This window comes from Ranitomeya variabilis, chromosome 8 (assembly GCF_051348905.1).
Source record: "Ranitomeya variabilis isolate aRanVar5 chromosome 8, aRanVar5.hap1, whole genome shotgun sequence".
Lineage (NCBI taxonomy): Eukaryota > Metazoa > Chordata > Amphibia > Anura > Dendrobatidae > Ranitomeya > Ranitomeya variabilis.
The window spans coordinates 47520173-47543644 of record NC_135239.1 but is presented as its reverse complement, the minus strand read 5'-3'; the positions used below and the strand labels follow the sequence as shown (position 1 = coordinate 47543644).

At 45.0% G+C, this 23472-nt stretch overlaps 1 protein-coding gene across 1 annotated transcript in view; it reads left to right on the top strand.

Moving 5' to 3' along the window:
* Positions 1-298: 298 nt before the first annotated feature.
* Positions 299-23472, top strand: part of CNN3 (calponin 3) — a 31635-nt gene continuing 8461 nt past the window's right edge. Inside the window, exons 1-4 of the mRNA XM_077276563.1 lie at positions 299-507; positions 21865-21986; positions 22727-22793; positions 22891-23028. Coding sequence (XP_077132678.1) covers positions 451-507; positions 21865-21986; positions 22727-22793; positions 22891-23028 — 384 coding nt within the window. The 5' untranslated portion in view covers positions 299-450. The remainder of the gene's footprint in view (positions 508-21864; positions 21987-22726; positions 22794-22890; positions 23029-23472) is intronic.

Here is a 23472-nt window from a genome sequence, read left to right as displayed (position 1 = left end):
TGTTATCAGCTGAGAAAACCCGATGAAACGGTAAATCAGTGAATGAGCCATGGCTCAGTATTCAGGGCGCAGCTGGTTCTTCAGCCTCAAGCTGAAATCCACACTCTCTTCCGGGGCAGGAAGGGTTAACGATGGGAAAGTCGCATCCAGACAAACAATCCAGCAAGCTCTTGGAGGCGACAACCAATCAGAGAGCGCTTTCACTTTATTCCCCGCCTTCGTACAACAGCGCTGGGTTCTCATTGGCCGAGGCGCTTCATCCCTGTAAACAGAAGGGTCACTCCGCCCCCTTTTGGTGGAGGACACGCCCCCTCTGGTGGAGGACACGCCCCCTCGCGATCCCTTGTGGGGAGCAGACGCTAGAAGGTTCTGTTCGCGCCGGTTCAGTGTCGGAGCCGCCGCAGGAGATCAGTGACCGGAGCCGCGTGCGACAGAGGACAGGGCGGAGAAATGGCCAACTTCAACAGGGGACCGGCGTACGGGCTGTCCGCGGAGGTGAAGAACAAGGTGAGTTCCGGACCGTTACCCCGGACTGGGGGCGTCCTGTGAGCGTGTTGGGAGTAGTAGTGCCGCTGGGTCCGTGCAGTAAGCGGCCTCCTCCTCCTCCCTGGGACGTCCCACCCCGCAGCTGCCGGACCCCGAGCATTAGCGGTTCTGCTGCCGCAACCAGTGACATGTGTGATGTTTCCTCTAGGAGCCGCTCACACTGGTCATTGTCACATTGGGCACTTAGTTTCCATCAGACGAGGCCGCAGTCTCCTCTCATGTATATTTGTGGCATCTCCCCTGCGGATTCCCTGCGGCTTCCTGTGTCACTTTGTGACTTCTGTGCCCTGACGTAGTGCGGACAGTTCTCATCAGACCTTAGGGGGTTTCTCATTTTATGGAAATCTCTTCCAGTTGGTGCAGAGAGAAAAGTTTTTTCCCCCCAACTTTTTACAGTTCCTCGTCCTTTCTCTGTTGGAATCCTGCAGGAGATGCCGCGACATGAGAGCTGGTGAATGTGTCCCGCAGGTCGGGGCCCTCGGGGCTGATCTGTCCCGTCACCTCTGTGCTCTAATGTCAGCGAGACTGTGACTGCCTGTATGTGGGAAGGACGGACACTGGGGACGGGCTGAGGGGGTTTATGTGGAGTCGGCAGCTGTGGTCCATCAGCGGAGGGGTCGGTGATGGCGGCGCACTGACCAATGATGGAGGGGCCAGTGATGGAGGCGCATCGGTCGGTGATGGAGGGGCCAGTGATGGAGGCGCAGCGGTCAGTGATGGAGGTGCATCGGTTGGTGATGGAGGTGCACTGACCAATGATGGAGGCGCACTAACCAATGATGGAGGCGCAGCGGTCAGTGATGGAGGCGCACTGACCAATGATGGAGGTGCAGCGGTCAGTGATGGAGGCGCACTGACCAATGATGGAGGCGCATCGGTCGGTGATGGAGGCGCACTGACCAATGAAGGAGGGGCCAGTGATGGAGGCGCACTAACCAATGATGGAGGCGCAGCGGTCAGTGATGGAGGTGCATCGGTCGGTGATGGAGGCGCACTGACCAATGATGGAGGCGCACTAACCAATGATGGAGGCGCAGCGGTCAGTGATGGAGGTGCATCGGTCGGTGATGGAGGCGCACTGACCAATGATGGAGGGGCCAGTGATGGAGGCGCACTAACCAATGATGGAGGCGCAGCGGTCAGTGATGGAGGTGCATCGGTCGGTGATGGAGGCGCACTGACCAATGATGGAGGCGCACTGACCAATGATGGAGGCGCACTGACCAATGATGGAGGCGCACTAACCAATGATGGAGGCGCACTAACCAATGATGGAGGCGCACTAACCAATGATGGAGGCGCACTAACCAATGATGGAGGCGCACTGACTAATGATGGAGGGGCCAGTGATGGTGGCGCAGCGGTCGGCGATGGAGGCGCAGCGGTCAGTGATGGAGGTGCACTGACCAATGATGGAGGGGCCAGTGATGGAGGTGCACGAACCGACCAGTGATGAAGATGGAGGGGTCAGTGATGGAGGCGCCCCGGCCGTTGATGGAGGCGCACCTTCCTATGTCTCCTCTCTGTAGAGGGCGAAGGTGTTGCTGGGTGATAATTCGCTTTGCCTCATAGTCTGGGAAAATTTTAAGGAGAGAAAACGAAAAAAAACAAACCAAACCCCTCCCTTCTGATTCCCCCTCGCACGCCCCTTCCCCCATCACATTCCAGGGGCATTACCTCATGGCTTCTGGGCAGGGGAACCATGCAGTGGAGTGGGCTCCGCACACAGAATACTCATTGTCTGTTTCCAGCATCTCCAGCCAAGCAGCAGAAGCACAAAGACTCCACCACCGCTGCTGCTGGTTTTCACATTTCAATAACCCCTTCAGCTCCTCCAAGACACACGGCCATTTTCTCCAGCTCTGTCCGTTATCGCTGCAGATGGGCAGAAACCATGACGGAAAAACTTGTTCCCTTTTTTTTCCTCTTTTTTCCATGGTGCGAACATCTAGATCAGGGGCGTCCATACTTTCCCGTCCTTCTACAATAATAGAAAAACATCAAAAGTGTAAAGCTCCTGGCCGCCAATCCGATATCGGCTGACATCTCCCCTTTGGAAAGTTGAGATTGGATCGGTCGCCTAGTGTTCCATCAGTTTTGATACTTTGTATCCACTTCCCTTTAATTAGTAAATCTATTGGATTGTCTGCAGGGGCTACATGGCCTCAGCTCATTTCTGACAACCTCTCGGGGATAAACAATTCTATTTTTCCAGTGTGGATCAGTTCGCTCACATGATCACACAAGGAATTCATAGTTTATATTTATATTTTATATTTCTGCTGTGGATCTGTATCAGGATTGGCCCCAAAAATCAGCGCCATAAATTTCCTTGTACGGGAGGCAGATTTCATGTAGAAAGCTGCAAAAATCTGCATGAATAAGATGATACCTTCTTGTTGGGCACTTTCAGCTGCAAAAGTTACAATGTAGCACAATCTCCGTAAACTTTGCATCAGATTTTTCTGATACTTTGAAATATATTGTGTCCGATCTGAAAAGTCTTGTTCTGTTCCGTAATCTGGGTGACAATCCTTATCAGACATCACTGATGTGGTCACCCAGCTTTCCTAGTCTCCTGAATGTCTCTTGGTATAGGGGAGCTGGAGACATTACTGTAGATTTGATAGGTTTGGCCGGTATGTAAACCAGCTGACAACCTCCATGGAAGCAGTTCTGTGACGGTGTTGGTTATTAATCAGATTTTCCATAATTTGATAAGCATAATAAATGTCAGGACAGACCTAGTAACAGCTTGTCAGGAAGGGGTCATTAAGGAGCGGGGGTGGGGCGCCTGCTTGCAATGCTGGGCCATTGCCCCTATGCAGCGTGATCTTTCTTCTGCATGTATTGAACACAATTAAATCCTTTTCTGGGATTTCTCATGTTTCAGGGGATGGAATCCAATGTCTCAGCAGCAGTCCATTATGTGTCTGTTCTCACTGGTGCTGGTTACAGGCCTCTGCTACTGACGGAAACGGATTGATCCTATTTTGATTATTTTATCACTTTTAGAGTAAATATACGTTTTTCTAGGAGCCGACACAACTCTTCTTTTAGACTCTATTCACATGCGCAGTCATCAGTTTTTAACGGATCCCGTAGTTAAATAACACAAACAAAATACAAACTAGATGTATAATAAACTGAGAAAGCAGATGCACGCTGTGGTTTCTGTATTTGTTCCTGTTTGCATTAGATTTGTCTTTATTAAGGTCTCTAAACACTTCATGTCCTGGGCATGTGCAGCGCTTAAAAAAAAAATTAAAATAATAAATAAATAATAAAAAAAAAATGGATCTGTTAATGGATGATGTAACAGATGATTGTCAGTCATCATAATCATCTGTTATGATCTGTTTCCCATAGACTTCAATGTAAAAAAAAGAAGGATCTGGTTGCTATGTGTTTTGTTTTGTTTTTGTTTTTTAATTTTTACAAGCAAAAAAGTTGTGCAGACTTACCGTAATAAAAATCGATTTCATAGCTGGATTTCAAACAAACCAAAGACATTTTAGGGCCTTTCCATCAGCATTCAAAAGACTGGATCCTGTACTGGAATCTTTTTATTTCCATTTTTGTCATCTCGAGGCAGATTACTACTGTACATGTGAAGATGGTCTGGGTGAGAACTTTTAAGTATACATAGGAAATAACCTATAAAGCTGGGGCATCAGCGGCACGTTTTAGTTACATTAGCCCCCAGTTACTTCTATTTTTGCACATTCTTTAATGCGTTTTTTTTTTTTTTCTCTCTGCAAGATGTTGAGTCCGCTCCTTCTGGGGAACATTGTAATGTATCAGGGGTTTTAGGAATCTAATACTTTCTTGTATCCCGGATGTCGGTGCCATCAACCAGGTTTCACAATATCCCTTTAAATGGACTGAGCTGATACATGCACTGTGGAAATGACTGACGTCCCTGGGGGCCAGAGATCATATGCTTTAGTGATGTCCTTCTTCCGAGGATTCGCTCACACAGCAGTGTGAAAAAGATTTAAAAATAAATATTGTAAATAAATAAATAAATAGAATGGATCCTCTGCTGTATTTATTTCCCACTGGTCTGACCGAATCCCTATTCATTGGGGGCATTATATGGGTCCTAAGGCCACTGATTGGATGCAGGGTTCACATTTTATCCTAGAAGGGACAATCCTAAAGTTTTCTAACTTTTTTTGAAATGTTTAGATGTCATAATCTTTGTACTTGTCAATTAAACCAAGTATGTTTTGTTTTGTTTTGTTTTTTTTGGTCTTATTGTAACATCTCAGTGGACTGCTGCATTCTGCATCGACATGTCGTCTGTTCTAGGAGATAATTATTTTCATCCCCCTTATATAATCTCTTCTATTACCTCTTGAGCTGTTTGTTATTCACCCTAGAAATTAATAAATTCATTGATAACTGAGTTACCAGTTGGGACGGTGTTCTTGCCCACTGACACTGCACAATCGAGGCTGCTTGTGTTAGCGTGTAGGGACACGCCCCTTTAAGGGGTAATAATGACTTCCAGTTTATTGATAAATGTCTAATGGGAACAACAGAGGATCAGCACAATGCCGAGATACGAGAGTTATTGTTTTATGATGAGTACGAGTGTTTGCTAAAACAAAATCCAGGAGTGGGGAAAGGCTCTCCTTAATGGGGTCTCTGGGGAACTACTAGTCTGCATCTGTTCTGAGGACAGCGATGGTCAAAAAGTTCTAGAAAAGCCAGGATTGGCATCTTATTCCTTCTGGACCTTGGCTTGATGAAGACCCTAAACAAGATGGTGCCCTGTAGCTGTGAGACTGCGATGATGTTTGTGTGGATGTGGTTTTGAAGACTTTCTAGAACATACAGAAGAATGGATTTGGAGAATACACGCTGAAAAATGATCCATGTCTGAACCAGGTGCTCACAGGAACAGGAACGTCTGTGGGTTCCAAGCATCTATAGCAGTGTTCCCCAACTCCGGTCCTCAAGAGCCACCAACAGGTCATGTTTTCAGGATTTCCTTAGTATTGCACAGGTGATAATTCCATCACCTGGGCAATACTAAGGAAATCCTGAAAACATGACCTGTTGTGGAACACTGATCTATAGAATGACTTTTGGGGTAACGTTGCAGATGTAAAGAGCAACCGCCATTTTCATTTTTATTCCTTAAATTGAGAGAATAAGAAACTTAGTAACATATCACCAGAGAAATCTGCTTCTTTTTTTTAATCCTGAACTGATCAATTCGCAGGAAACCTTTGTCTTCAGTGAACACAGATTTTCCCATTACAGAGATGACAGTTGGTGCTCATAAATTCTATGGAGAATTGTAACTGTCGTTTCAGTAGAACTTAGGCTACGTTCACATTTGCGGTCGGGCGCCGCAGCGTCGCCGCATGCGTCATGCGCCCCTATATTTAACATGGGGGCGCATGGACATGCGTCGCACTTGCGTTTTGCGCCGCATGCGTCCCTGCGGCGCCCGCGTCCGGGCGCAGAGGACGCAGCAAGTTGCATTTTTGCTGCGTCCAAAATCAATGAAAAAAAGGACGCATGCGGCGCAAAACGCAGCGTTGTGCATGCGTTGTGCATGCGTTTTGCTGCGTTTGTTTGCGTTGTGCGTTGCGGCGCCGACGCTGCGGCGCACAACGCAAATGTGAACGTAGCCTTATAGCAGACTGTCTGTCAACCTCCTCCATAGACTTTTAAAAGCATCAGCTGCCATTTCCTGGAGGAAATCTTTCTTCAGTGAATATAGATTTTATCCCCGGATTGAATCCAATAGAAGAAATAATTTATCTAATAAGACACATTATGAAAATAAGCTAATTTGCGAGTGATTGATTTATGAAATGAAAACGAGAGTTAGTTTTTAAGCAGACGGATACCTGGAATGTTGTGTTCTCACTTCATCTTTTCATTTCTGGAGTCTGTGTTCTTAGAAACGTGTTTTCCCTGAGGGGGGTTAAGAAGACAATGAGCTTTCCATTTAAAGTTAGACCACATGTCCAATAAGGAAGGCAAAGAAACCGGTTCAGCAATAGAAAACCCTCAGCTGTGCTGGAAAAATTCCAGGAGGCAAGTTCATCTTCACTGGTGGCAACCAGCTGTCCAGACCGTGCTCAATCTAGATGTCATTGTGTGCGGAGGGTCTCCTGTCCGTGGTATAGAAGGTGGTCTTTGGTATTTAAAGTGCCACTAGACCGAAAGCTGTTATGGCTGATACAAATCTAAGGTTCCCAGCACTGGAGATATGAGATGGTGCCGATGATGGGGGCTGGGATTATTCTGGACCTTTATCCATTATCCTTCGGACAGAATTTCTTTTTTTTGCACATATACAAAGTTGAGCCACTTTCTAAATCGTCTTAAAAAATAAATAAATCCATTTTATCGCAGAAACTGTAAATCCTGTATCTAGCGGAGTGCTCTGCAGAAATGTTACAAATCCCTCAGAGCTCCGTCTCCTGATGGCTTCTCTGCTCTCCCCCCTCCTGTCTCTCAGGGTTAGTGATAGCAGGAGGGAGGGCGTTCTACACCGAAATGTAGCGGACAGGAAACAGTATTTCAGAGAGCTCCAAAACAGGTTCTAGACAAGGAAAGAACGTGGAGAGCAAATTACAGTACTGGAACTGATACCTGAAAGCAAGTGAGGAGATCCAGTACTCTGAATAGATACAGACCTCCATCCAGCCTATATTACTGGGAGAGGCAATCCCATAAGTGAAATATCTGAAACCTGAATCAGGCGGCAAGTTGCATATCAGGGGGTCTCAGTAAATGAACGAAGATGCAGATTGAAAATTAACTATAGGTAATCACTAACATACAAGTGCATCTCACAAAATTAGAATATCAAAAAGTTTATTTCAGTTCTTGAATACAGAAAGTTTAGTATATTATATAGAGTCATTACAGACGGAGTGATCTATTTCAAGTGGTTATTTCTGTTAATGTTGATGATTATGGCTTACAGTCAATGAAAACCCAAAAGTCATTTTCTCAGTAAATTTGAAGACTTTATAACACCAGCTTGAAAAATGAGTTTAAAATCTGGAATGTAGGCCTACTGAAATGTATGTTCAGTAAATGCACTCAATACTTGGTCGGGGCTCCTGATGCAGTAATTGATGCAAAAATGCAGCGAGGCATGGAGGCGATCAGCCTGTGGCACTGCTGAGGGGTTATGGAAGCCCAGGTTGCTTTGATAGCAGCCTTCAGCTCATCTGCATTGTTGGGTCTGGTGTCTCATCTTCCTCTTGACAATACTCCATAGGTTCTCTATGGGGTTAAGGTCAGATGAGTTTGCTGCCAATCAAGCACAGTGATACTGTTGTTTGTAAACCAGGTATTGGTACTTTTGGCAGTGTGGACCTCGCTCGCTACCCCAGAAATCTTACTCCTTCAGGGGGCTAGAATATTTGTGGCGAGGCGCACACAGGTGTACACCACTTACCAGGGGTGTTCCTCATTCACAAAGAGGGGTGCAACTCTAATCACACTCCAGGCCATCTCCTCATGAAGAGCGATGTGAACAATGGGAAAATTAAATTATTGCTTTTTATTTACTTTTTGCTAAAGCTTACAATATGAAAAAAAGAAAAGCCAACCCCTTTTTTCTTTTTTTAATACCTGCAACACCATGACCTGATATAAACAGGTAATTTTGTGATGGCACATTACTTTTATCAGCGCTTGTCTATTTATACTGTGGATTCTGATCACCGATTCCATCGTTTGTAATACAATGGGTGAAATCTGCAGCATTTCCACAATAAAACCTCCAGCAGATCAGTTCTGGGTGGTCTCCCCCTCTTAATCTCCTGACTGTAGACCCTTTTTTTCTTCTCTAATATCCTCCTGTATTTCTCCATTCGGATACGTTGCCTTCTTCTAGGTGACGTTACGGAGCCTCGTGCTGTGTGAACTGGAATTTCTGGTTCTGATCTTTGTGCCACTTGTTTATGGTTTTTTTTTTTTTTTTTTTTTTTTCCCCAAACACCTCAAATTTTTCTGAAAATCAAATAACGGTAAGGTCTCTTTTATGCAGTGAATGTCCATGAGACAGATGATGAGATCTTCCCTGGTCTGCTGGGCAAATACATAATATTATATATTTTTTTTTACCTGCATCTTTTATTAATATATAATGTGGGTCTCAGGACTGGAGGATGGCGGAAATCATCTGTGTTTTTCAGTCGGGTCATTTATCAATGAACTGCATTAAAGTTGTCTACTTGTCATAAATAAGGGGGAAGGTGGGTGGTCTAACCTACAGACATGACCCAGCTGTGGTCCAGCTGATCCCATAACTTTACTTTCCATAACTGGCTATACTGGTGGAAAATCTGACTAGCAGTAATGGGTGATAACCTAATCATCCTGTTTTATGGTCGTACAACCTGCCATCCAGAGGTTCGTGCTAATAGTTGGTGCTACATCTACCCCTATATGACTCTCTAATCTGGTTGATAAAATTTGGATCTTGTTTGGGAACATTCTTTCCATATACTTTTTCATGGCACTTTACGACAGCAGTTAGGAACCCTCTTGCAAAATTGAGAGCTGTCACAATTGAATATGCCCCCCCACCCCATCCATCTCCCCATGCTCCTTTATTTCTAAAGGTCTCGCAGTACGACATTGCTCACACTGTAGACCTCCTGTAAGGGATCCTACTCACTTGTGAGCAACTCGGATGAGTGTCGCATGTTTAAAACCCAGCTCTGCACCCGGCACTCAGATCGGAGCGTGCGGCTGCATAGGAATACATGCAGCCGCACACTCCACTCCTCTGTGCCAGGTACAGTGCCGGGGTATTGCCGTGTGAAACTCATCAGAGTCTTGCGCAAGTGAGTAGGAGCCCTAATGGTAATGCTGGAGTTGCTAGTTGGGCATTGTCCATATATATATATATATATATATATATATATATATATATATATATATATATATATATATATATATATATATATATATATATATATATATATATATATATATATATATATATATATATATATATATATAATTTATTATTATGCTTTCGGGGGCATGAACTGTATTACCAATCACTGGCTCTGTAACTAACATCTAGGCCTTGCTAGAGGCTACAACACTAGTACTAAATCCCAAAATAAATGAAATTGCCTGAAAAGTAATAACTGACCCTGTGGGGGGGTGAGAACCAAGCCCCTCCATGGCTGCCCCTTGGACATGGCGGTCTGAGGCCTCGGGTGCTCTCTGCCACAGCCTTCTCCACAGCTGCTACGTGCAGTGTTATTGTGTGAGACCTAATCCCCGGCTCGGCCTCTTTCTCATGGCAGCGCCTGTTAAGCAGAGAGATTTCGGGATATTTAGCTAAACGTTTTGGACTTATCTTTTGTATTAAGGAGATTTATAGCGGTATAATTGGCTGCAAACTGAATTAAGACGATTGTATGTGAAGCGGCACAAAGGAGGAGTCCTCCCCTGTACATGGAGGACAGATCAGATTGCAGCCTGTGATGTCCTACACGTCCTGGCAGATTGCAGGCTCAGCCGAAAAGGGGCAGATGCTTCCATTAGGTTATTGTTCTCCTCGTAACGAGAAGTTATGGTGTTCTCATACGACTAGGTGCCTGGATATTTCCCACAACAAGACGTCCAACTTTCCCTAGTCTCTTTCCTGCTACGGTCTCCATCTTGCAAGTTTTCATTTGTGGTGACCCAGATATATTTCTTATCCTGTTAGGGCTCCTTGAACAGAATTATTTAAGAGCAGAGGTGTAGCTAGGGTTTCGGTTCAGGGGGTGAACCTTCTGAGTGGGCCCCTAACCAGGTAACCTTGGTTACAGCTGAGTGACGCACCCTCATACTGGAGGAGAACCTCAGCAGATGACCGCGATGTTACTGAAGATATAACGACCAACATAGATATTACCGCCATATGGTCAGTGGTAGATACCAGTCCTACAGAACATATAAGAGATCACAGCACAGTTACCGATAACGACTTACCGCTGACGTTCTTTCTGATGGAATTATTCACTTTTCCCGTCTTTTCCATCTGGCCCAGACCGACATGACAACTTCTTCCATCCAGGACTCTGCTGCAGAGAATACAACAAAGACACATTTCACTTCTCATATTCCAGCCCCATCACCATCTATTCCCAACCTGCACAAACTCCTCATCCTGCTGATACCCCAATACTGAGCTGCTGCTGCCGTATGTGTCCCTATTACTGCACCTACTCTGTGGTTCTCTGTGCCCTGTAAATTCTAAAGCAACCCTCTATAATACAGTAATACCGGGTGCAAGAGCCCTAGAAAACAGTGCCCATATTTTGCCCCCTAGAAAGTAATATTGCCCTCTGTGTGCCCCTTTGATAGTCACAGTAACCGGCGTTCCCCTATAACAATAAGTACCCACTTTACATTTAATAATGTCCCGAGTCTCCCCCCTGTACAGCTCCCCTATACACAGTATGATGCTCTCTTATACACAGTATAATGCCCCCTCACTGTAAAGTACCACCCACACAGTATACTGACCCCTTAGTAGCCCCCAAACTGTTTGATGGCTCCAACACTGTATGATGGCCCCGTCACTGTAATATCCACACTGTATGATGGCCCCTAGACAGCCTCCACATAGTATAATGCACCAGATAGTCCTCAATATAGTATAATGCACTCCTCATATGCCTCCATATAGCATAATGCACTCCCCATAGGCCTACTCTATATTGTATAATGCAGCCCCATAGGCAGACTCTATAGCACAAGGCAGCCTCCATAGGCAGACTCTATAGCACAAGGCAGCCTCCATAGGCAGACTATAGCATAAGGCAGCACCACATAGGTAGACTCTGTATAGTATAAGGCAGCCCCCATAGGCAGACTCTGTAGTATAAGACAACCCCCATAAGCAGACTCTATAGTATAAGGCAGCCCCAATAGGCAGACTGTAGTATAAGGCAGCATCCCATAGGCAGACTCTATAGCACAAGACAGCACCCCACAGGCAGACTCTGTAGCACAAGGCAGCCCCACCCCATAGGCAGACCCTGTAGTGTAAGGCAGCCCTCCGCTTCTGAGGACCCACACATCTCCGGACCACGGGTGCCGAGCAGTGACGTCATCGCAACCCCTATAAGCATTGGTGACGTTAGACGCTGACAGAGGGATGATGAGAGAGGGAGCATAATGCTTCTCATCAATGCGGTCAGCTGTATACATCCAGCCGATACAGCTGAACCTGTGATGATGTGCGGGGGCCCACTGCTGGCACCGGCCCCCCCGTCTGCTCAGGGGCCCCATAGGGGCCGGGCCGCAGTGCAGGGAGATCGATTCTCCCTGCTCTGCTGATAATTACAGTAGCGTAGCTCCAGGTGGGCCCCCTTAGAGTGTGGGGCCCGGGGTGATGGGGGCCCCCTCTGCCCCCCTCGGTAGCTACGCTACTGTTCAAGAGGTATTCCCATCTGAAACACTGTTGGCGTATATGATAAATGTCTAATGGATACTTGTCTCATCATTGGGACTCGCATTTGTCTGGACAGCTGGGTGCTGTGTTGTACCTCTGTTCAGTCCGTGCATATGTGGCGGCACGCGCCCCTCTTTCTCTCGCATAAGTTCGTTAAAAGTTCTAAAAATCATCCAGCAGGATTGATGGATGGTTTTTGGAAATCTGTAAATGAATGAGGATGGGTCTTGATCTGTAGCCTGATGCAGGTCCCACCACTGAGATGTGCTTCTGTCTGTGTAAGGGCAGAGACAGACTGCCGTATTTCTCGTGCGAGAATCGTATTGTAAACCATGTACTGGCTGTCGGCTCTCCTGACCTGAGCTTGACGGCTGCATAGTAATCCATCACGCTGTCTTGCTCAGGTCTGAAGGGGTGCCAGGCCAGTCCGTGCAGAGCGATGCAATTCTCGCTCGAGAAATATGGCAGTCTGTCTCTGCCCTAAATGGAATAAATGTTTGAGATGAGAATACCCCTTTTAAAGGGAACCTTCCATGCTAAACATGCAGTCTGATCTGTGGATAGCAAGGTGGAGAGCAGAAGCTGAGCAGAATGATATATAGGTTTGTTAATTCAAATACTTGAATTCCGTATAAATGTGTCCAGTGGGCGGTCCTACTAGTGATTGTGCGTGCAGAGATAACTGACAGTCATACAGACAAGACTGTCAATCATTGAGTAGTCCCACCCACTGGCCTTAAAAAAAAAAAAAAAAAAAAAAAAAAAAAGTGAAGCTTTCCTTAAAGAACTATAGAGGATAGTAGTTTTTACAGAATTTGTGTATGTTACTTGTTTGGAGAGAAGTATTCTGATAAGTTTTTATATACTGCGTGAAACCAGCAGTCAAATCCTCCAGACTGAGGTTGGGCAAGTTATTAGAAAGGAGTAATGTTACATTTGTTTGTGGTTTTACTTTCCGTTATGAAATGTATATTTGAGATCCTAAAATGAGCCGAACATATGGAGGGAATGCAGAGGGAGATATTTGATAATATCATTTGTTTGGGTGGGGAGCCATAAATTCCAGATTCCCCCGAAGCTCGGGAACACATTTGTTGCTGGCTTGGTATACTGCATTCCATCTCCTAGCTGGGTGGGATAGGTTGGTAGCATCTTTTATACTATAGACAAAGTTGGGCCCTGGGCAAAAGTTTAAAGTGGGGTCCCAAATGCTCACGTATTACACCATCAGACAGAAACATTTCTGTTGTATTTACAAGCGCTAAGTTCAGGCCGCTAAACGAGCGCAATCAACAATATTGAAGTCGTCCGTCACTTTTTTCCGGGCCTCTTTAGGGTATGTGCACACGTCCAGTAATTGGCAGCACTTTGGACGCAGCACGTGTCCGCTGCTGGTTATTGACGCTGGTGAATCTGCATGTGTTCATTGAACCGTGTGGATTCACCGAGTCCAATACCTTGTACGGGTGACATTTATCTTGCGGAGACCAAGATAAATTGACATGCTGCGGTCTGGAAAGACGCGCCGCATGTCCGTTTCCACGGGTGGACTGCGGGCATCTGTGCATGCATAATGGACATGGAATTTCTCAAAGTCCCATCCACTATGCTGTAACATCTGGCCACTGTAAAAGTACGCAATGTCCAACCCGCAGCGTTTACTGACTGTGTGTACCTAACCTTACCCCACCTGAGGAAGAATGATTGGTACAGATGGTATAATGCATTCCCCATGGTCATTTGTAGACTATAATGTAGCCCCCCCAGTGTATAATGCAACCCAACATACACAGTATAATGCAGCCCCCCCCACACACACAGTATAGTGCAGCCCCCCACTCAGTATAGTGCAGTCCCTCCCACTCTCCTGCAACACACACACACAATTTTTATCTCTCCTCCTTCCTCCCCTGCTGCTCTGACTTCTGCAGAGCATCTCACCAGCTCCACTGCTGAAACACGCTGAGTCACAGGCAGAGAGGGAGTGATGGGAAAGGGAGCATTACATGATGCTCTCTCCTCCATCACTGCTTTCAACTTTATCGGCATCTATGATGCCGATAAGTTGAATGTGTAATGCAGTGAGGGGGCGGTGCCAGGCCCCTCTTACTCGGGGGCCCTATAGCGGCCACTGGCTGGGGGCCCCTTAGAGGAGAGGTGGCCCTAGGCAGCTGCCTGGTCTGCCTGCCCCTAACGCTGGTCCTGACTATAGAGAACGTCCAGCATATAGGGGACGAGATGGTCTGTGGCTTGAATTAATGGTGTTATGATGTGACTTGGGGGTGGTGGTGTCTCACTTTGGAGTTCCAACTTTTCTTGTCTGTCCCGACTAGCTTTGTTATAATTGACTTGCTTTACAAACATTGCCCTCTTTCCAATCTTTCATCACTCATGTGACAACATGACTCTCCAGCACAATCACAGTCCAGGAGCGGTCACGTGATTTTTAACAGTAAATTGTGTGGACATGGGCTTATCAAATTTGTGCTGCTTTGGGCGGGTTCTCATTGGTTGGTGGCTTTTAAGTGAATAATTTCTAAATACAAGTTGTATTTCACATATTTACAGGATTTTTTTTTTTATGGTTATGAGCTCGAGTGTGAATTTGCGTCTTGTTCCTGTGGGACCTCGACAGCTCAAACATACCAGTACTTCCTTCATCTTGGTTTTCGTGACATGTCAGACATATTAACAAGCATTTCTCTTGGTGTGTTTCTCATGTCGCTAGTTTAAATTCTACTTTTTGCAAGTCGTCTCTCTAATTTTTCGCTTCCATTCTGAAGTTTTATTGGCTCCTACTGCCCCGAACGATAGATTCTTGTGTCCACTATCGGCCCACTGCAACTTAACTTGACCTTGGTTACTGTACTTTCCTATCTGACTGCCTGTCGGGAAGCAGTCCCTTCTTGTTGGCGCTTCCCCTCCCACTATGGGCTAATCCCGAACTTTCACTACATCTGTAGCTCACAGATCTCCTTCATAAACGTTATGCATTACATTACATTACATTATGCATAATGCTTACCAAAATCTATCTTGCCCTACGGTCACTACCTTTTGTCCTAAAATCTAACCTATGTCTTACTCTATATAATTTATACCTTACCATATCACAATACACACTAAATACCGCAGGACATAGTCCACACTTCACATGACACAATATATGTATACAAAGAAATTACATCATTTACATAAAGCGATTGATGTGTGCGGTCACTTTCCTACCCCTGAATAGTCCACCAATCTTACAGCCCGTTGCTGGAGTTTTGGGGTTCCAAAACGTCCCTGTAAGACCTTACTAAAAGTCCACTACTATTAAAGACCCCCTGTGATAGTTGTGGTGGGAATCTCCCACATGGCAACAAATTTTAACTGCCCGTTCGACGCATGGGCAGTTACTGAGCCGGCAGAATCCTACTGCTGGGGCCCGGTGAGCAGAAGAGAGGGGACCCTCTGCCGGCCCCCTCTGCTCATCGCACCCCATACGCCAGTAAGGGCAGTAATGCCCTGATGGTGGCCCTGGTTTACCTCATTGTAATTTTAGCATAGGGACCCAGGAGCTTAAAGTTGTGACACTGTCTAGCGCCAAACCTATTCTACAGCGTTGTCTTCCTTAGTCACTGGTGGGTCTTGGCATGGAAATCCCGTTCTGTAGCTTACTGCCCAGCGCCAGTTTCATAAGAAGAAAGTTAATGTTTCAACAATGATCAAATTCTGCGAAATACAAAGTCTATAACCGGAGTTGATATCATCAGAGGACGCTGTACGTGCAAAATATTACCCGTTGCCTTGGGAAAATCCCGCAAGCCTTTATCTCAAATCGGCATTTGATCATCTCTTTTGTTTAGAGAGGGAGTAAAATGGATTCCCCCCCCCCCCCCTTTTCCCGTACTGGACATTCTGGATCACTACACATTTGATAAGATTCCATTTTTAATTAATTCTACAGTCAGCTACATGGAGATCCCCCTAATGTGGTAATATTGGACTTGCCCTTCATATCATCGCATAAAACCCAGTACTGAACGAAACCAAGACGTTTGTCACTCTGTGAGAGCAAATAAGCAAAAAAGGCAGCACTCTGTAGCGCCATAGCATACAAATATGTAATTTGAATTCCATTACTGCACTAGAAATATGAAAAACTGAGAAAGTTCAGTGCAAAAATTGGCCAATTCATGTGTACCTGGTAACCACGGTAAGGCGTTTCTTTTACCAGGACCTAACACTGCCATTCCTCTTAGAATTAAGTCTTCATCTGAATGGGAACCCAATGTGAGTCCTCTCTATAGACTAAAATCTCTCTGTGAAACTCTGAGAGCAGGCTGCTGATGGAAGAATGTGGTTCGGCAGGTATCCCATGAGCATTCAGATGGAAACTTTTTTTTTTTTTTTCCATAGAATTTTCCTTTATGAAGCAGCACATGATAAAGCATTTGCCTGTGTGACCTGTAAGGTATATTCTTGGTCTTGAATGTGAAATCCATTAAAGGAAATCTGTCATCAGGATTTCACCCTCCCCAAACTATGTATATGCATATGTAGCGATTTCAAAGAAAAGTCCAGCAATATCTTTACATGTCCAGTCTGTTCCATCATTATAGAGAAATCGGCATTTGAATTGATTTGCAAATAAGGCTGAAGAGCTATTTTTGATCTGAAGCCTCTGTCACTCCAGCTCTATTCCCAGCGCAGCTTCCTCCTGCTTGAGTGACCGCTCTTTTTCCTTAGATGACACAGCACAGAGGCTGTCAGTGAAGCAACAGGAGGTGGTAATAGAGCTGGAGTGACAGAGCCTTCCTATCTATAAATGAATCTGCTGCCTATCAACTCAAAAGCAGATTTGTCAGTAAAGATATTGCTGGGCTTGGGGTAGAATTCTGCTGACCAAGACCAATCCATCAATATCTTTACATGGCCAGTCTGTTACTGAGAAATCAGCATTTGAATTGCTATGCAAAAGGAGGTAGAGGATCCATTTGTAGATCTGAAGCCTCTGTCAGTCCAGCTCTATTCCCAGGGCTGCCGCCTCCTGCTTGAGTGAAGGCTCTTTTGCCCAAGATCACAAAGCATAGAAGCGGTCAGTGAAGCAGCAGTAGGTGGCGGTGCTGCAGGGAAAAGAGCTGGAGTGACAGAGGCTACTGATCTACAAATGAATCTTCTGCTTCCTTTGCATATCCACTCAAAAGCCGATTTCTCAGTAACTATGCAAAGGAAGCAGAAGATTCATTTGTAGATCAGTAGCCTCTGTCACTCCAGCTCTTTTCCCCGTAGCGCCACCACCTACTGCTGCTTCACTGACCGCTTCTATGCTTTGTGATCTTGGGCAAAAGAGCCTTCACTCAAGCAGGAGGAGGCAGCCCTGGGAATAGAGCTGGACTGACAGAGGCTTCAGATCTACAAATAGATCCTCTACCTCCTTTTGCATAGCAATTCAAATGCTGATTTCTCAGTATCGGACTGGCCATGTTAAGATATTTCTGGACTTGTTTTTGAAAGCCTTTGAGGGGTGGAATTCTCCTGACAGATTCTCTTTGAGGTTCTTCGTTTTTACTTTTTAGCTCCATGAACCCAAATCCTCTTGTCAGGCATTTGTGATTTTTGGTAACGGTTCAGTCAGCTGCTGGCAAAGCTCATGGAATATTGACGTAGATGTAATGTTTAATTCCGGTGACCTGTGCGGGCTCGGGGCCGAGGGGGCTCTGACCGTGGACGCTGCTTACATACGGGGACGCAGCCTTTTATGGAGAGCTTCTGAACTTCCCAGCCGTGGAACCGCGGAGGAACATTTTATAAGGTTTGGCGTGTGGCCAGCGCTGGCGGTGAAATCTGAAGCAGATTTTTCGTCTCTTAGCTCATGTGAAACTTTTCATTTTGGTTGCTTCATACAAAAAATAAAATGGTCTTTTCGATGAGTCGCTGATTTTTCCATGTCCTTGAAACAGATTGTGTGGAAGACGCCTCTGATGGCTTATTAACCCTTTCAGGACACGTTCAGTGTTTTATGCTGACAAATCCTTACTGAGAATAACCTCACAGGAACATTGTATGTGTCACTTAGAGATGCAATACCTTTTTGGCTTTTTAATTTTATTTCTCTATTGTTTGTGGAACTTTTCATTATTTGCTACTATGCTATTTAGTCATTTTCCTGAGATTTTTCTACTGGCATCTTTAAAGGGAATCTGTTACCAGGTTTTTATTATGCAATCCGAGAGCAGCATGATGTAGGGGCAGAGATCCTGATTCCAGGAATGTGTCCCTTTTACTGGGCTATGTTTTGCTGTTTTAGTAAAATCAGTGATTTATCAGCTGGAGATTATCCCTTACAGGACTAGGTGTCACATTCCTCCTGGTCCAGCCTCTCCCCCACCACTTTATTATTATTATTGTTATAGCGCCATTTATTCCATGGCGCTTTACATGTGAGGAGGGGTATACATACTAAAAACAAGTACAATATTCTTAAACAATACAAGACATAACTGGTACAGGAGGAGAGAGGACCCTGCCCGCGAGGGCTCACAATTAGCAGCTTTCTATCAATGCACAGTGTATACAAAAAGCTGCCAATCGGTGGTGTGAACGGGGTTATACGGAGCTCAGCATTCTGAGCTCTGCTAGAGCTGCAGCAGAGAAAACTGTGACTATCACAAGTGCTGCACCCAGTAAACTAAGTGATACATCACCGGAATAAGGGTATCTGTCCTGACATCATGCTGCTGTCAGATTACATGGCAAAAACTTGTGGACAGATTCCCTTTAAAAGGGGCTTTACATGAAGACAAGTCACAGCTATAGTTTTGGACTTGGTTTTGTGTGTATTTGGCAGAATGCACACCTGAGATTCTGGTTTGGCTCTTACCCTAAGTCATGTGACAAGGCTCGTTAAAGGCTCGTCATTGACTGTTAGGATTGCTCCTTCCAATAGGTGGCACTAGAGTTCTAGTCCTCGTCCTCTCTGAAGAGACAATTGGCAGATTAATAGACACTTGATGTGTGACTGTTATTTGTGCTTTCCTTCATATGCAAATATCCTCTTCAAAGAGGAAGACAACTAGAAGTCTAGCGCCACCTATTGGATGTAGCAGTGCTAAAAGCCAATATCGTCCCTTTAACAAGCCTCGTCTCATAACTTCAGATAAAAAGCCAACAAAAGACCCCATTTGCAGACATGGGCTTGCCCCCTCATCAGTGCAAAGCTTGAGATCTGACTCCGATAGGGGGTCAATAGGGGAATATTTCTTCTTGTGGAGAGTGCTGGGCTGGCATAAGTCTTAAGTCAAGCAGTGCTTCTCTGGGAAATTAAATCTGGAAGACTAGAACTCTAGTACCATGTATTGGGGGTAGTAATCCTGAAAGTCAATATCTACCCTTTACCGAGCCTTGCTACATGCGTGTCTCTGCATCCCTTGTGAGCGGAGGGTAAACCCTACAGTAAATGGGCCAAAGTGCTGTGTTCGCTGCCGGCCAGTGATCTGTGGTGGTTACATTGATTCTGAAGATCTTCCGAGCTTTGTAAAGTGTCGGTGCTCACTGATGGCACACAGCGTGGTGGGATCATATAAATGCAGTTAATTACCGTATATGATATTAATGAATGGTCTAGATGAGATGTGTGCATGGGCGAAAACATGGCCAATGGTTTAATATTGACAAAAGTAAAGAAACGCATCATGGCCGGCGTTATCATTATTGCTGCTTATACATTAAATTGAAGTTTAGAGCAGGAGAAGGACCTGGGTGTTCTGGTCACAAGTCCTGTAATCATCAGTTAGAACATAACACAGACACATAATTTTTTTGTTAGCTGGACAACTTATTTCAACTGGATCAGTGTTTTTATTTAACATAATTTTTTTTATGTATAAATACATGTGTGGTCAATTCAAAGGACTGGCACGTGATTTATTATTTCCAATGTTTTTAGGAAGGACCAGGGAAAATTAATTATGGAGGCAATTCTGGCATTTAATTAGAAAAGGGTTCTTTCCAGTTAGAGCAGTGGGACTGTGGAATGCGACCACAAGAGGTAGTAATGGCGGATACTGTGTATGAGAGAGCGGGATTATTTTTCTTCTAACAAATAACATTGTAGGTTATAAGTAATCAAGCGATGATGTGTAACTGGTTGATTTTGAGAACGGCCGTTTCTTTTTCTGCTCTTTCCCAACCTCTGTGTGTTGTGTGTACTGGCATGGTCGTGTCCTGGCGCACCTGATACCGCTATTATATGGTTACCGGATATTTCCTGAGTAATATTGCATTGGAAAGGCGGTCTACCCCGTGTGTCTAGAGTATAGAAAACAATGATGGCATCAACTAATGCTGAAATACTGAAGGCAGGCGTCACATGCGCTGTGGAGTCGGCGCCTGGAAGATCTTGCATCCTTGTAATGTGACTTCTCGTTGTTTTACTTTGTATTATAAAGTGTCTTTTGTTGCTACATAGATCAGTCGCAGCAGCTTGATCCGTTGTGTTTAGCTTTCTGGATAAGTAATGGCCTCTGGCAGCTCGTCTGATTTTACTAATTAAGTGATAAGCAAACGTGCTTGGATAAGGTGTTATCTGAGCATGCTAATGTGCTAACCGATTGTTTTCTGTGTGCTCAAATATATGTTCTTGTCCCTGTGGCTGCATATTTCGCTCCTGTTTGACAGCTGCAACACATGCAGGGATTGTCTGTTTGCAGCGGCGGGGGCTCAAACATATTTTTCGAGCACACCGAAGACATTTGGTTAGCCCCTGAGCATGCTCGGATAACACCTTATCAGAACACGTTTGCTCATCACTACTAATTATGCATTAATAAAGCAATGTACTGTGCAGGCTCAGCCGAGCTGTTGGTCTGATCTTTCCTGCAATTAATCGGCTGCATGCTGGCCCCCTTATGTTGCCCAAAATACTTAGATTTTTCCCTTTACCTAAAATCTGCCTTACGAGCATGATGTGGCCCCTCTATTCTCTGCCTGTTACACAGTCCGGCTGATGACTATAGCTCATATGCTACTGTGATATAGTGTAGTATCACTAGTGGCCCTCATGGACATTAGATTAATATCCAAACCGCCAATTTTTGTGGGGGCCGTCCAATCGTTTAATGTGTGTGGGGCCGTCCTGATCCTATTGTTCCCCTAGGTGGCAAGTCACTACCAAATTTGTCTGGCAAAGCCTTACTCCAGGCTCCCTACAGAGAACGCATGAAAACTTGGTTGGCCGTATGGGAAGTCGGCAGAAATGGCTGTCGGACAACCACTATCTAACGGGCGCCTTTGTAGTCAGTGATCGGCTTTTTTCATTGGGTTCCTGTATGTGTTGGGACTTCTGTTAATTGATGGCGAACACGGCAGGAGCCTAAAGGGGTATTCCTATCTCCAAGATCCTATCCCAATATGTAGTAGATGGGATAATAATGTTAGCAAATCCCTCCAATTAGAAATGTAGTCTAGTTTTTCTGATTTGCTATGTCTCTCCTCATGTGCAGGCATTGCAGGACCTTATGTATCCATGGTTACGACCACTAGCCGATAGCCGTCACTTCATCAGTGGACGTACCCATTGATACCTAAGGTCCTGCAATGCCTGCACATGAAGGAAGACCTAGTGAATGAAAAAACCTATCCTACATTTCTAATTGGGGGTATTTGTGAATATTCTTGTTACACCTACTACATACTGGGATAGGAACTTGGAGATGGGAATACCCCTTTAACTACTGCACTTGGTTGAAGTGTGGAGAATAACAGGGTAGCGGTCACCAGGATCTAGGCCTCAGTAGTAGCAGCATGATGTATGTAGATCCTATAGTATGGAGGATCCATGTTGGCTTCTCACTTTTGGGTGTTCTTCATCTCTTCTTATGCAGATTGCCCAGAAATATGACCCTCAAGTAGAAGATGAGCTGCGGCTATGGATAGAAGAGGTCACCGGGATGAGAATCAGTGAAAATTTCCAAGTCGGACTGCGGGACGGTGTCATTCTGTGCCAGTAAGTACCGTACACCCCAGAGCCCAGCTATACTGTGGGGTCCTCGGGGCCTGGAGCAGGGGTGGTAATCCCGGTGTTCTTACATGGTACAAAAGCGTCAGCTGTGCTGGTGACTGAAGAAGGTGGGAAACTTGGCTACCTCGCTAACAGTAGCACTGAGACCGAGGTGCTGTATTGGGGATGGCAGAGTGTGGCCCACCTTACATATTGCTTATCTGATTATAATACTGGAAAAAGAATTGGTGGCAGCTAATAGTAAGTGTGGATGTGTGTAATGCTGCAGACCCCATTACGCAGTGGTTGTCCTGTCCATGGGTCACAGATTGGCTAATTCATGACGTTCTCTACCCCAGAAATCTCTCCCAGTCCCTTGGACTCCAGTGGAGCGAGATTTCTCGTAGGGCACGAAGGCGCTCGACACTCGTCAGACGCTCCAGATTCCTGCACCTCCTCCTAAATCGGGAGCGTCTGACTCCAGCACGCCCCTCTTCAAGACCCACATGGCCAACGCCGATCTTGATGAATCTGGCCCAATACTTGCAGATTTAAAAAAATATATATCTTCTAAAACACTGCACATTTTCCGCAACTAATCCTTGCGGGAAAAATATACAACAAAACAGCAACACGGGCTTAAGTGATGATTGTACTGTATCGTCATTGGACACTGGACGACCCCGGTAATGTCGGTGTATGAGCGGCTCGGCCTCTCTGTAAACTGTTCTTTCTCCCTCCTACAGCCTCATTAATAAGCTGAACCCAGGAGCAGTGAAGAAAATTAATGAAGCCAAAATAAACTGGCACAAGGTAAGCGTGGACCCCCATGTCTCCCGCCGATCCGCATTCTGTACGGGGGTTGTATATGGGATGTTGGAGGCTTATTGCCTGATCTGGTTTTCTGCAGCTGGAGAACATCGGAAACTTCATCAAAGCCATACAGGATTATGGGATGAAGCCACATGACATCTTCGAAGCCAATGACCTCTTTGAGAATGGAAACATGACCCAGGTTCAGATTTCCCTGGTAGCCCTCGCTGGTCTGGTGAGTTCATGAATCTGTTCTAGTGACCGCTATATGGAATATAATCTACCATGCAGTGAAAAAAAATTATGTATGTATGTGTATATATGTATATGTGTGTGTGTGTATATGTATATGTGTGTGTGTGTGTGTGTGTGTGTGTGTGTGTGTGTGTGTATATGTGTATATATATGTATGTATGTGTGTGTGTATATATATATATATATATATATATATATATATATATATATATATATATATATATATATATATATATATATATATATATATATATATAATGGTGGCCCGATTCTAACGCATCGGGTATTCTAGAATATGTATGTATATAGCACAGGCCATGTAGTACATAGGAGCCATGTAGTTATATAGCAGACTAATACTACGTGGACTGTGCTATATACACTATGTGGCTGATATATACATTCATACATACATATTGTAGAA